Source organism: Melanerpes formicivorus, unplaced genomic scaffold, assembly GCF_026170545.1.
Source record: "Melanerpes formicivorus ecotype bairdi unplaced genomic scaffold, bMelFor1.0.p_v2 SCAF_14, whole genome shotgun sequence".
Lineage (NCBI taxonomy): Eukaryota > Metazoa > Chordata > Aves > Piciformes > Picidae > Melanerpes > Melanerpes formicivorus.
In genome coordinates this window covers 7706212-7721935 of record NW_027142366.1, presented here as the reverse complement: position 1 = coordinate 7721935, position 15724 = coordinate 7706212, and the positions used below count along the sequence as shown (strand labels likewise).

General features: G+C 43.6%; 1 protein-coding gene across 2 annotated transcripts; it reads right to left on the bottom strand.

Moving 5' to 3' along the window:
• RAC1 (Rac family small GTPase 1) lies at positions 1-15054 on the bottom strand. 2 transcript variants are annotated; one of them, XM_068146776.1, is made up of 7 exons: positions 14825-15054; positions 8000-8071; positions 6517-6634; positions 4232-4288; positions 2643-2705; positions 1740-1899; positions 1-1592 (listed from the first exon to the last, which is right to left on the bottom strand). In XM_068146776.1, the coding sequence occupies exons 1-7, from the start codon at positions 14857-14859 to the stop codon at positions 1462-1464; spliced, it is 636 nt and encodes a 211-aa protein (XP_068002877.1). In that variant the 5' UTR covers positions 14860-15054; the 3' UTR covers positions 1-1461. The 2 variants fall into 2 exon arrangements, with proteins under 2 accessions (XP_068002877.1, XP_068002878.1); XM_068146777.1 differs by lacking the exon at positions 4232-4288 and having other exon boundaries at positions 14825-15046.
• Between the last annotated feature and the right edge of the window lie 670 nt (positions 15055-15724).

Below are 15724 nucleotides of genomic sequence, written 5' to 3'. Positions count from 1 at the left end.
TGTGATTCAAGGATTTATTAAGTCATACATGCAAAACATACTGCTAATTGCATTAGCAAAAGATCAATGTAAAAACTTCACAATTTTGCAACGTTTCTTTTTCACTTCTGCTGTAGTGGTTGGAAGGGTGTAGTCCAACATTGTATTCCTGCCAGTCTGGATGTACAGAACATTAGCACTAATTTACAGCACCTCACAGACCCAAGTTACCATTACTCAATCTATGCTGCACATGTACATGTAGTGACATCGAGAACACTTGTCTGCATTAGTAATGTTACAGTGGTGGGGACATCTGGCAAAGAGTGAGAGTTGAGAGGGTTCAGAGTTTAGAAAGGTTTAAAATAGGAAAAAAAAAAACCAACCTAAAATGTGTAAAGCTGCTTCACATGATTTTTACACCTAGTTAATAGACTAAAAGCTCCTCAGAAAGCATATAACTTACTGGGTCAGAAGTAACAGGAAAATTAGGAGAATATGCTTGACCACACTACTCTACAAAATAAAAAGCAAGTCTCTATCATCAGAAAGGTTTCAAAAATACAAGTTCTATTGCTCAGGAAGAAGAGATCCTACAGGAGAAGCATTTACTACACAACAGCTGTGGGAATGACTGGTTCAGAACTGTACCTAAATGAATGCCCTGCTCGAAATTCAAAGGAATTCAGGGATGAACGCCAGCCTCTCCTCCACTACTGCACCTCGAGGAAAATGGTCCCTGATTTTAACCTGCAACAAGAGTCACTTCCGTTTCGGCTACTCTGGCAGTGTAGTGTAAGTCAGCTGTACAGTGTAAAAATACTGTCTGGCACTATCATTGATGCGATTTTCAGGTACCCATCACAAGAGAATGCTGTCAAAAGGACTAGATACACTTCAGTAAGAACAGGTATTTATTTTGTTTAAATCACAGCAGCAAGAACTAGATTGCAACCAAGCCCTCACCAAGGAGAAAGCATTTTACACTGTGACTCAAGGGTGTCAGTCATTGTCAAAGATTTAGGGTCATTACACAACACTAGGCAACGACTGGGGGTTGTCATCATCAAACAGGCTGGAGTGCAGTGTCTTGCTAATTCCAGGGGAGTTACTGTGAAAAACTAGAAAGGTTTTGCATTTCCTACCAGAAATTAGAGTCGTCTTCAAGAAAAATCTTTAAAAAACGGTTTAGTGCTTAGTGTTGGTAGCACAACAATGCAACTTAGTTCAGCAGATAGTTTGGCAACACTTAATTGAGCAAGAACAGGAGTTTAAAAATAAGGCTTTACATAGGTTTGTCTTTTCAGGAGTTTGAGAAGAATGCAAGGTAACTTGAAACAAATGAATCCATGAAATTGGTGACTGGTTCAAGAATTTATGGAAGAGAACTAATTTAAAACAGAGAAACTTGGCATTAAGTGTGAATGCTCCATTGTTCTGAGCAAAGCACAAGGTTGGGACTGGGCTGGGGGAGGGTAACATTTACAGCAGCAGACATTTTCTCTTCCTCTTCTTTACAGGAGGGGGGCACAGAACTGCTCGGATAGCTTCATCAAACACTGTCTTGAGGCCTCGCTGCGTAAGCGCGGAGCACTCGAGGTATTTCACTGCACCTGTGGAAGGCAAACAGGCAATTACAAAGCAGTCCTCAGTTCCAGCAGCACTGCTCCTGGCAACTCCACGACAAAAGCCAGGCATTTATTTTAATTAAGATACAACATCTTCACAAATGTAGAACGATAACCCCATTGCCATCATACCAATCTCTTTTGCCATGGCAAGGCCCTGTGGGTAGGTGATAGGAGTCAGTTTCTTCTCCTTCAGCTTCTCAATAGTGTCCTTATCATCCCGGAGATCGAGTTTGGTACCCACTAAGATGATGGGGGTGTTGGGGCAATGGTGCCGCACCTCAGGATACCACTGCAAGAAACCAGCACAGGTTGTGTGGGGGCAGATTTCCACAGAGGCTCTCCAACATTAAGACTGAAAGGCTCAGAGTCCATGACACTTGCAAGAGTCAAAGAGTAAGGGGAGTTCATAAGACCCCATTAAGGCTGTATTAGAAAAGAACATACAACTGCAAAACATTTCCATTGAAGCCAGCTGGTATTTCTGTAGAACTTACGAGGTTACCTCAATAAGGGGCTGTATTTTTCCCACAAGTGACAAAAACCCCTGACCTACACTTCCCCCACCCATGGAGACCACCTCTTATTTGTGAAGTCTCCACAAAGCCATCATACAGCTGAGATGTCCAAGGAGATGAAAGAGTGCAGCAGTAGCAAACCATGTACTAGAATGCTGGCTGATGCAAGAAACGAGTGCTGTGAACCGGAATTTTTACATACGCTTGAGGTTTAATTTTTCCTTTGCCTTGCACTGAAAGGAAAGCTTCTATTTGTCATCTTAGTACCTCACTGGTTGAAAACTCTTACAATTTCTGTTAACCTATCAATTGAAAGGAACAATTCATACTTAAGTATGTTCTATGAACACTAACCTTCGGTGACTTAAGTTAGGCAAATGGCTTTCTGCCTTTTCAAACCACATTTCACACTGCTTGCAAAAAAGAAAGTAAAACCCACCTAATGCATTTCCAGACACTGATGCAAGGTGAGCCCTATGCTGAACCCTTAGGCAAAGTGCTACCAGCTTGTACTTACCTTAGCACGGACATTTTCAAAGGAAGCAGGACTGACAAGGGAAAAGCAGATTAAGAAGACATCCTACAAAACAAGTTGACAGATGTTAGCCCAGCAGAGCAACCACTGCAAAATCTCACAACTCTGAACAGGCCAGTGTCACAGCACCTGTACCACACTTGCAAAAAGTAAGGGGGATAATACAGCTGCACATAACAATTAAAGGTACTTCCCAATGGGAAATCCATTCCCAGGCAGCTACAAGGGGCAGGGGCAACCAACAACTAGATTGTAGTCAAGTTGATACCGTCAGCTATTGCAGTAGCCAGCAACTAAAACCACTAAAGCCAGCACCTAAAACCACCACTACACTGCAAGCTTTTATTTCATAAGTGTCCTTCCTTCTCCCTCACCAACAGGGGAAAAAAAAAAAGGAAAAAACCACACCAAAGCAAACCAACACTTCAGATCCTGGACAAACAGAAGCAAAGATGAATCATCAGGCTGGCTTCTAAACCGAGGCTGGATGCTCCCTGCAGACCTCTAAGTGATTTAAGCCTTGAAAGACACATATCAGCATAGGATGCTGCAAAGTGTTAGCTGTTGGCACCAATATGTTAATATACTGTTAATATACTACCCTAAATGAGTCTTGCATTGCAAAGGCAAAGTACACTGTGTGCAACCAAAAAGAAGTAAAAAATCAAATTTGAACTTCTGCAATGATTGCCTCTATGCCCCAATCAGAAGAATCTTGCAGAACTGCCACTGCTATTGAATGTCAGTATAAAATAGTTCAGAATTGCTTCCTTCTTCCCTTTCTAAATGATACATATCTCACTTGTCAATTGAAGGCAAAAGAAAGGTTGCAAGAGCAAGTAAAGTCATTTTAGAGCACTGCAGACCTCAAAGAACAAGGAGCTTCACACCACAGTCTGTTCAGAATAACCACAAATGATGTTCCTTGACCTAAACTGATGAAGACTGTAATCCTGCTGTGTGATCTACTACTCAAACAAGCCCAACTTTCCCCAACCTACCTCTGCATCCACACTTGCTCAGTATCAACTGTGTTACAGAATCAGGCATTTCAGATTGTTAGTTGATTGTGCTGCATTTCACGGCATTTTGTTAGGTCAGCAGCTGACATCTGCACTGCTAAGCACTTGCAACCCAGTTGTTCATGCATCACCCCAACAAGTTTCCGTAGCAGCGTCCCAGAAGAAGAAAGAAACAACATCAAATAGTGTGATACTATGGCCACTACTTCTGTTCTCCAATTCTGCAGCTTTGTGGTGACTGAAGTGCTGCACATTACGCAGCCTCCTTCCTTTGCTAGCTCCAGAGAGCAGAAATTTTCAGTGTAACCACAAGGAATTACATGGAGATTTCAGGTGTCTGGCACACTACCAATCTTAACAATTAGGAGGAAAAGCTATTGATTTGCAAGAGAACTTTCAGTCTTAGCAACTTGTATAGAGATTTGGTAACAGAGTTGTCAATTGGCTAGTTCCAAGGAAGCAGCTGTTTATAAAATAGGGGCCAATTTATCACTATGGTAAGCAAGACAAGATGGCAGAACTTGGAACTGGAGTTAACGTGTTACATACGGCAATAGGTTGATCTGTCAGACTGGAAGATTTACTCTTACCATTGGTTCCTCCAACCTAGTGACAGTAGGAGATAAAGTTACTCCTAGAATGGCTTTAAGAGAAAATGTTCTCTCGGTCAGATTTGTGCTCACCAATGTACACAACGTGACTTTTCTTCCTGAGAGAGAGACGCTGCCCTGTAATTCCACACAACCAACTGCCTGCACCCAGACCAGACCCCCAGACTTCCCCCAAACCTGGAAATGTCTGTCTGCACTGTCAGAGGAGACTGGCAAGAGCAAACTCCTCCTGACAAGCATCCTCCTCACACAATTTTATTTTTGGATTGGTTGCCTGAGGAAACAAAGTTAACCTCCTGTTCTGTTCCAACTTCTTCCTTCCCCAAATGCTTCAAAATAATGGTAGATGTCACAGACATTGAACAGAACCTACCAAATTCCTGTACATTTCCAGGGAAAAAAATAAGGGCAAGAGATAGAAAGTAAAGCCTCAGCTACAGCAAAGTCCTTACTCTGAAGAGCTGCTGAACTGCTGGGGGGTGAATGGAGAGACACTTAGTGGCCAAGCAATCAGCAGTACCTGCTGTCACCTTGCCCAAAAGCTCAGGTGCTCACACTGGGAAACAGGGCCACAAGAACATGCCAGGGGTGAGTTTTCAATAGCAGAGGGAAGGAAGCAGGATGCTGAATGCAGATACTTAAAAAATCAGGCTTCATCAGCTCCATTTTCTCTCTCTCTGTGCTTTTCTGTTAGTTTTGTGGGTACCCTTCAGTGATGATTCTTACATACTGCACAAGTCGAAAATCTGAAGACCACTTCCATAAGAAGTTCAAGACTGACCACCCTGTTTAATTTTCTGCTGTACATAAAACCTTTATGTAAGAGATCTACAGCAGAAGAGATTCTTTTCCCCAAAAGTATGCTTAGATGGAATTCTTTTGCAGTCTGAAAGCCAAAGTTATTTTAGCAGGCTGAAGACATGCACATGCATCCTGTCCCTCTGCCATAGAAGAGGAATGATACACTCCCTTACAACTCTGCTTTCTCACACTATTAAGTGATCTTTCAACATACCTTTTTCTACCCTGGGATACTTCATGAAATCTTAAGTTCTTAGTATCTCATAAATATTAGATAAAAACAGCTTTCCATTCTCTCTCTCCCTAGAAAGGCAGACACTGCTGGCATTTCTGCTGCACTTCTACTGCAGTTGCCTGCAACTGGCAAGTTCACATCCATCTTGGGTATGGGAATCAATGGGAAAGCCAAATTGTATAAGTCAGTGAGCAGTGAATTAAAGAAAATTGTGAATTAAAACAATTTACTAAGAGGAGCACCAGAAGTCATTATTAAATAAGATTTGCATTATTCTGCTATGAATGGCACCATTTTGCCTTTTACATTGTTAGCACTGAATCTGGCAGTTAACAACAATAGTAATCGACACCAAAAAGCCCTGCAAATGACCTCCATCCTTCACTTACAGCAGAGTTCCACCAGACAAAAGTAACTGCTCTAAAGAGACTAGAAAACCAGCCTCTACAGAGGTAACTGCAGCTGAAGTTGCACTGGGAAAAGCACAGCAGATTACTTCAGCATTTTCCTCGCACAAGGAAAGCTGCAGCCTGCAAACAGGACTTAACCAGTTGCAAGCATGGAAGACAGAAGCACATTTGTATTGGCGTTATAGTACAAACTACAGCAAGTAATGAAATAGCCACAGCCTTAAGTACATTAGAAAGCTCCAAGGCAGCCTCTGTCAATACCAATAATATCTTCATTCAGAACTGCCTCTTGCATTTAGAACATCTTCACAGAGACTAAACAATTATCAAGTGCTTAGCAGTGACAGTTTCAGGTTGCAGCCAAACAGCACGCCTGAAAACAAAAACAAGCCCTGCTTTTGGCAAGCAGCTAACCTGAAAATCAATGGACCAGCTGAGGGGACTATTCACCAAGGGGTTTTTGGTTTTGTTTGTGGTTTTTATCTTGTTTTAAATCAGGCATTCTAGTTGATTCTGAGGCTGCAGTTAAAGAAAAGGCACCAAGTATGGGTGCAGGCAAATACACGAGCATGAAAACGTTACCATTTGTACAACAGCATGCACATCAAAGACCATACTATTACAGCTACAGCATGTAGGATGCAGGAAGGTGGCTTGCAATGAATCACTGTTCCTAAGAGACACAGCTCCAAGTACGACATCAACCTTCTGTTCACAAACTAAAACCCTTTGACAAAGCTGCACAGATTCTCTTTAGTTTTACACTGTAGTTCTTACTGTTTGTGGATAGGAGAGTGGACGTAGTCTGTCATAGTCCTCTTGACCAGCTGTGTCCCACAAACCCAGGTTGACTGGTTTTCCATCAACCATTACATTAGCAGAGTAGTTGTCAAAACTAAAAGAAACAAATAAAGGACCAATGAGCTGTGTAAGCTTGCACTAAAACACAGAGCCCAAAGACTTGGCTAGAGTCCTCATTGGGAACACTATGAAAGGAAACATTTTTATTGCATCCTTCTGTCCCCCAGAAACAGTAACATTCTCCTTTAAACCCTGAGCTCAGCCTCGGGTAATGGAAGGAGAAAAGCAACAAGCACAAGAGACTTGGTCCAGTCTGAGCATTAGTAATCTTTTTCATGGCTCCTCCAAAGGAAGTATTAATCTCAGTAAGCCCAGGAAAGCAGGTGACGTGCTTAGCAAGCACTTTCCAGTCTTAGTGGGATACTCAGCAAGTTAATCTGTCTTGTTTTGTAAGATTTAGAATAGAAGATACATAAGCAACAACCCAGGAATCCTTAATGGCAGCAGTAGGTTAGGGAAAAAAACCCCACCACAACCTATTAGCCCTGCTAAGGGAACAAAAACTTGAACAAATCCTCCAATGACATATCAGAAGTTAATAACCAGGGGACACTAGAGGCATACTTTTTATCTTATCACTACAGTATGCACAAAGGTTGTGATGACTTGGTAAGAGTAAACCACATTCACTGGAAACACAAGCACACTGGAATGCAAAAACCTGAATTTTACACCAGAAAAAGAAGTAGGAACAATTAAGACAACAAGGCCCCTGAAAGTTTACTGAAGCCATCCCTAAACACTGTTATCTGAGAAACTCACTAACTCTTAACAGAGAAGGCATAAAAAGAGAACTATCTGAAAAGGGCAAAAAGCTGCTTGTCTCCAAGACACCTCCCTCCAACAGGCCCTCAAAAAGGGAACTACACTACCACCGATACTGATGAATTCTTACATGCAAGAAAACAGGAAGCACCAAAATAAATGAGTCCCCACAGTCCTGTCTGAGGAGGTAGAGAGCTGTGGCTGGCTCAGAGCACAAAATGTGGAAGGAACGAATGAAAAAACCAAACCTCTAGTTGCATAAAGTGACTATTTCTGATTTACATATGACATTTTACAAGCTCTTCAGCCTGCTTATTATGACTGACATTAAAGAGAGAAATAATACATTACTTTAGAAGAGAACAGCACTGATAAAATGTTAGTAAATGGCAGTCCCTAATAAGCTAGGCCTGGAGGGCAGGCAGAGGCTAAGCTGACAGAGCATGAACAAGCACAGGTATGACTGTGCCATGAAGTAAAAGCCCAAATTGCTTCTCCTTGCACACACCTAGATACTCAGTTAAACATTTAAGATGAACCTGAGAGGTGCTTGCAGCTAATTCAGACAACTCCAATACGGAATCTGGAATGGCAATAAGCACAGATGAGTTTTGAGCATTTCAGAAGTACTTACACAGTGGGTATATATTCTCCAGGGAATGCATTGGTTGTGTAACTGATGAGTAGGCATGTTTTACCTACAGCACTGTAAAGAGAAAAAGTTCACATGTGAAACACATTCATCTTGAATACTGGGAAAGAAGATTTGTTCTAGGGAAGAAGACTGATTACCTCCTGTCACCTAAGGAACAATTGAGTGTCAGTAGTCACTGTTGTGTGAGAAAACAGCTAACAGACTATAGCTTTAAGATGACTGGTAATTAAACCACACCTATTACAACCACCCATTATGTGAAGTGTTAAATTTTGTCTATCTTTAGACCCCCCCCCCCCAAAAAAAATCCACCAATATTAATATGACAACTAACATCTGCTATGCTCACAACTGGAAACTCATCATGACAGCCTTACTCCAAATCCCTGAAGTTAAAAAACCTGAAAAGCATTTCCAGATACCCTCTACCCAACTCCAAACCGTTCTCTCTTCCACAAAATGGTAAACTTTCACACCAGACTGAAAAGTGCATTCTCAGAGCATTGTTACTTTGGAGTATTTGGGGAACAAGTACAAATTATAATCCTCACAACATCTGTTGCCGTTGCAAAATGACTCCCCACATCCTTTGTCAACTATTCAAACATTTCATAAACTGATTTATAGATAGACTGCATTCCAGTATTGGAGAACCTGAAGCACTGAACCATTTCCCACCAATCTCATTCTGAACAGCTTCAAATGGGAGCAGGGCAAGGTTCTATTTCAGGTTTCTCTCAAAACTCTGGCAGTAAGCTCCTTCCCTCTCCACCCTCCTCCTCATACCTTATCTAGAGTCAAACACTAGATGAACAGCACCGCTGAATTTTTGTTACTGTTTCAATTCAAGGGTTGGAAAACCTGGAGTTGGAGCACATTTCTTTTTAAAAATCAGACACTGCAAAGAGTGTTTCTGGCACTGCAGGACTGGTTCCCATGCTGGTTTCTCACTTTAAGTGCATAATCCTTTAACAGTGTGAGAGATTCCAGAGGTGAGTGTGCAACTAGTTGATCAAAAGCAATAATGGCCAGACAGACTTGCAATTCTTCCCCATCACTCTTCTCAAACAGATAAACTCCCATGCAAGGAAAACTGCCTTGCAGATGCTTTATCACTACAACCATCTGCACAAAGCACGTCCGCAGTAACTTTGAAACCTTTCTGCACTGGAAGGTACAATCTTGCTTGCCATTAGCATTAGGTTTGACTTATGAGCCTTCTGATCTGAAGCTCTCTCCAGCTGAAGGGAATCACTAAAGTTTGAGTCTAGAACTGCAGTTAATATTGAAAAAAAGAAAACCAAACCCACAAACAAACCCAACCCAAGAATCAAATGCCGTTTCTAAAAATATGCTATTGTCTGTTAGCTTCTGCAGAAAAACCAAACCAACCAACCTCACAGAAACAAGCTTTTAGTGAAGGGCTTATTCAGCTCTCAAGCTGCAAAGATTGTGAGGCATTCATATATGAACTTTACTATCTACCTTTCACTTAACTCACTGCATTTCATCTCTCTGGCAGCATGTGTACTGTTCCCTAACTTACCAAAGGCCATCTTCCAAACATCATTTAAACTTACTTAATGCTCAACATTTACCAGCCAGCCTTACCTACTGACTCACAATTAAGGCAGGCTAAGTAAATCCTGAGCTTTTTCACAATCCTAAGTGACCATTTTATGCTGTAGCTCAATCTGTAACAAGTCTCTCAACCTTTATGCAGTTCCACACTGCATTAGCCCATTATTTGATAGCAGCATGACATTACCTCAAACACTTGAGCTGTGAAAGAGTTGCTTCAGTGCACAAATTTACCTAGGATTTTATCCTACACACCCATTTTTTAGTTGTAATGTTATGTTTCTGATCTGACACCTAGGGTAACATCCCACCTGCTGTAACTCACTCTGATCATACCATGCAGTTTTCCACATTACTTTTCACACCTGCTTCTGAGGAAACAAGATGCCAGCTCCTTGCACAGTCTGAGGTTCATTTTTCCCCTTTCAGCATGCACTCTATTACCAAGCTATAACAACAATAAAGAGGGCACTTATTCTGTTCTTTAGAAGTGTAAGTGCTGAACATTTTCCTGTAGTAACAAGCTTGAGATATACTTGTGCTGAAAAACAGGAGGGGGATTTAGCCTTCAGAAACTTCTGTGGGACAGAATCAGGGAGCAGTATGACAACACAGCTAGCTAATGTTCACAGCTGTCAGAAGAGCAGATCCCATCTTATCTCCTGCACTAGCACGCACTGCCTCTGTAACAAGCCAGAACAAGGAGTTAAGGGAAGCTATTACCCTGCTTCCCCCACTAGGACAACAATTTCAGCTCCCTGAGCTATCAGTTAGATCAGCTCCAATATACTGCTGAACTGCACTCACAGCACTACAAAGCAGGCTACACCGGTCCAGTTTAAAAAGGACAGATGTTAAAACCTTTAAAATACTGAGCCACTTTCTTTGGAAAGCTTCCTGAAGTGCATGGGCTACGTGTTCTCATGCTTCTAGAACCTGTTTGGTCTAATTACACAGAATTTAAGCTTTAACAAATCAAGGTTAAACTCAACATTTTCAGCAGTAGACAAAGAATTTTTTTCTGCAGCCAGGCTCTTTCACTCGCCTTGTACTGAAACTGGTGAGTCTGCTCTGCCTAATCAAAACAGCATAGGAAGGAGGTAGTGAGAGATTCATTCCAAGCCTAGAAGTGCCTGCAGAGTGTTTCTGCAGCACCAACCCGACAGAGTCATTTTAACAAGAAAAAACACGTTCAACAACCCTGTTTCAGACTTGCTCCATCTAGGTTTCCTGCTCTCCTTGCCTTTTGGCTCCCTGCCCTAAGAATCAGATCATTATGGTCACAAGTCTTAAAAACAAACACTAAAGCCTACCTTCATAGATAAGGCACAACCTTTATCAACTTACGTTACCAACTTTTTTAGACTTCTGACTTCTGTATTAAAGCAACTCTCCTAAAGAGAATTCTGTTTGGCAACACATAAATCCTTGTACATAAAGGCTGAGACTAAGAAACTAAAGCTGAACCAAGATTAGTCATAGCAAGATTTCTAGCAACGACTTAATCATAGCTCTGTCCACCCACTATTACATAAATGAAACTAGTAACATTTGACTGTCATTTAAAATATGGCCTACAGAAAGATGGTGTTTTAACCAGCAAGTGAAAGACTTAAAGACAGCACTGGGTCCCCTGTTGCTTCCAGGTAGCATCCAGCAATTGATGTATTTATATAACCACACAGGTATTAATTCCTGACAACAAAACACGCCATCTCTGTCCTGGACTTAGTTACAGTAACATGTCTTATGAAGCTTCCCCATTGTGTTAGAGCTGCTTGGAGCCATCTTTCTTACATGACATGCACTGGAAACTCTGTTGGAAGACCTGCACCATCTCTTCCATTCTAAAGGTGCCAGAGTTGTGTAGATGGCTGAGAGTTTTCTGTTTTGCTGCATCTAAAAACCATTGCTGAGAATTCCATTCCCATTTACAGCTATGGAGATAGAGGCCAGCTGAAGTACTCGCTGGGTTAAGTCCAGAAACACTCATATCTGCAAACAGGTGGCAGCCTTCATGAAAAGCTTTGCCTGCCTCCTTTCTTTCTCTTATCCACATGAACTACTTCCCTAGTAGACATGATGCACAACAGCCCAGGTTTTCCCTCAAACATCAAAGAGCAGCTGAGATTTCTCTAGTATCATCCTCAAATCAAAAGTTCAGTACTTCTGCCATGGCTCTGACAGACAAGCTGCTTTTACTCGCTGTAGCACACCCTCTCCCAGATACACTGCACGGTACCTACAATACTACTACATTTTGTAAACTTAAGGTGACAACTCACCACATTCTCTACAGATTGCAGTGGAGGGACCCAAGGTGTTCAGTATCCTACACTGACACTGCATTACACAGTAAGATACCAATTACCCTACAAACCCTCTCTCAACAAGCAATCCAATGAAATTCAGCATGGCTTTAGCAGAGAAGACCTCAAATGAAGCAGAATTCCAAACAGAGACTCTTAATTCACTGCTCTTGTTCTTACAGTATTTCTACAACTAAAAAATGCCTGCAAAAGAGCATGAAGTGGGACCATTTCTGCTGCATGTAAGTAATCATTTTTCCAATATGCAGAACTTCCCCTAACATTACACAACCTCACTGGAGATTTCATTCCACTTAACAGCTGCCTTTTCAGAGTGCAAACAAAAGCTGCTAAAAATAACTCAGACCAATGCTTTTTCTCAAGTGTCAATCAACAGCAATTCCTGCAGTTACTCAAGGGGAGTGCTCCTCATCTGTCCTGCACATTCCTACTGCCCTGTATCATCAAGAAGCCAAAGCAACAGTTGCCATTTCTCCCCACAATGAATTAACAACAGGACAAAACAGGACAGCACAGCAAGCACACATGCTGTATTTTCCCAGTCAAATGTACTTATATAAACAGATACTAGTCAAAGCACTAGGAACATGGGTTACAGATGAGAAAGGCTACTCATTTACAACTTAAAAAAATAATCACCACAGAGGTACTTCTACACCTTTGGTTATTTTGTTCCTAGCAGATCTTTGTGGAGGGTACATAATACCTAAGTTTTATAGTGCAAAAGCAAATCTTCGGCTTGCATTGTTTCATAGAAACAAAAAAGCTTTAGCCTTATCTAAGCCAAACACCACACATTTCCTAGAATACCTCTAAAGCCTGAACTTTTGAAGCAGCAACAGCACAGAGAAACATCTTTAGTTAAATGGTTTTTAAAAACCATTAAATGGAGAATGATACAAAACTACCAAAAATGAGCAATTCTGCCTGAACAGAACCTTAAGGGAGACTTGTTTCCAATTTGCTCTTCTTGGAAGCCAAATTCACCTCCTGCAATTTTGTTCACAGGTTATGTACAACGTTCAGGTAGAATTACAGCACTTTCCAAGACAATGCACAACAAACATGTTAGGAAGCAGAAGGGTTTACAGAGCAACTGACAATAAAGAACTGCTTTGTTGAATCAATTGCTCAACATGATAGTTTGTGCTGAGTTCTCAGATCTAATGGAGGAAGCAGACTGATCTTTTTTCCCCACCCAAACGTGATGCATCACATTTACAGCACTGTCACAGATAACAATTTAGGTGATTTAAGAAATTGTAATAGAAAAACAAACCTGTTGGGTTTAAAATCAGTTCAACTGAAAGTCCACAGTTATCCTAACAAAGAATTACACTGCTATGACAAGTCTTAATTTGTCAGAATACCACTTCCATTGAGGTTCCTATTGCTCAAAATCTCGCACAGCAAGTCAAAAACTGTGTTTGTTACACAAATTTATCTTTCAACCACACTTAGCTGCATTTTTAAAGATCCAACATCTTTACAAAACCCAAAACCCAACAAAACCACACAAATAAATTGAAGATTAAACCACCCTATGAAACTACAGACAGCAGTGGAACTACTTAGCTACACTTCAACTCTTGTCATCTACACAAGTTTGCTGTGAAACCAACTATCATCAGCCTACACTGTGATTTTTCTTTCTCCTATGGAAAACCAAACCTTTCAAACTGCATAAGGTAAATCTTGTTCTCCAGCCAGCCTGTGATGCTCCCCTGAGCTCTAACATTTAGCCAAAGAAAGAATGCCTCAGTATTGATGGGAATAGCATCATTGAGGATATTCTGAAGCAGCAAACACAAACTTTCCCCACCACCATTTCAGCATTTCTCACACTGCAATCCAACAGCTAATCTTAAAGAGTTAACCCAATTCTGAAAAGCATCCTCAAGTTGTTTCACTTATGACTAATGCCACATTAGAATGCTGTAGGCGTAGCAGCTCTTTACCAACAACTCTATCATTAATGATTTTCATTTCGTGCTTTATCAGTCTCCTTTAGATAACTACTTTTACAAGACCAGATGCACACATGCAGAAAAACTGTGTTCACAAGCATTTATGACCTGTTTAGAGTTCTGTGTATTTCACTTAGCTTCACAGCAACAATCAGAGCTCAAAAAAATCAAGCTATAAACTGTAATAAGTTTGTTACTGCCACAACAGGTATTTCAAATCAACATTAAATTCCTCATACCATTAAAAGCGTTGTTTGTGGGGGTTTTTTAATGCATTTTGAATACTTCGGTGTGCCTAGTGATACATGAAACACCAAAAAATAAGAGGCAGCTCCCCGGGTGAGCTGACAGAAGCGGCCCAGCCCTGCCACAACAAACCCGAAGCGCACGCCCTCCTGTACCAGGGCAGGCAAAAGCCACTTCTGTCAGCACCCGTATGAATTATTCAGACACCACTACAGCACCTATCCCAGTAGCACCTTCCCCAAGAGCGATCCAGGGCTCGGGGAGGAGGCCAGCGCTGGAGACACCCACCGCTTACTAACACCCCTGCAGAAATCTCGCTCTCCCGCTCCCGACGCAGCCACCATTTGCTCGCAGCATTCACAGCCTTGCCCCACGCTTCCCTCCCCTCCCCCGCCACCAGCAGGAAGCCGCGGCCACCACCCACCCCCTACCCACCCGCCGCCTCGGCACGGCCACCCCCGGCCGCGGCCACCCCCGGCCGCAGGCAGCCCCCGCACCCCCCAGAGGCGGCAGGGCCGCGCCCGGGCTCCGCGGCCAGAGCGCCCATAACTCGCGGCGGGGCCCGAGCGGCCCGCGCCCCTCCCCGCCCAAAGGGCGGACACCCTCCTCCCTCACCCCCACCCGAGGCGGGCAGCGCTCTCCCAGGCCAGGGCCCGACGGAGGGCTCCTCTCAGACTTACCCGTCACCCACCACCACACACTTGATGGCCTGCATTGGGGCTGCGCCTCGGCGGCGGGTCCTGCTGCTGAGCGGGGCGTGGAAGGCCGCGCGAGAAGGGAGCCGGCGACAGACTCCGCACCAGGTCGCAGCCGCCTCCGCCCTGTGCCTGGAAGCCGGGACGAGGCAGCGGCCACCACCCAAGGCGGGGAGAGGGAGGACTGCGGGGAAACAGGAAGCGGCCGCTCCACTCACATCCGGCCGGGCTGCGCTCGGTCCCCGCGGCCCCGCCTTCGGGCCCGCTTCGGCGACACCCCGCCCTCACGGGGAGCCGAGCCGGCGCCGCCGCTTCGGGCCTCTTCGCCCAGGCGGCGCACGGCGCCGAGCGGGCCGCGAACCGCTTCGGCAGAGTTCGGGTTTCTCCGTATTGCCAGGAGGGCTTCGGGTGCGATCGGCATCTGCCGGCACCGCCGAGCGGGAGCGGCCGCCATGCTTGTGCTACTAACCCACTCAGGGAGCGAGACGGCCGCGGGACCAGGGAGGCCCCCAGGGTGATCTCGTTTTTGCCCTTTAATCATTCAGAGCCTTACTGAAATGTGATATCATTCACTGGCACTGCTGAAGCAAGCAGACAGCCTGGTGGTGCAAGCAAGGCTGGCAGCTATACGCAGACTGTGGGGAGGCTGCCTCGCCGTCTCCAGCCAGCGTCCTATCATGGACACGAGTGGGGGCATCATCCCACACCCTCTCTGTCCACCACATCACTGGTGATGTACGGACCTGGCAGACACCCCATAACAAACCCGTCAAAGAAAAAGCTGCCTTCAGACACCACTTTGGATCCTGTCTTTCGTTCCTGACAGTCTAACACGACCCAGCACCTGTTCGCTATCAGGACTTCACGTACCAATCTAATTCGCAT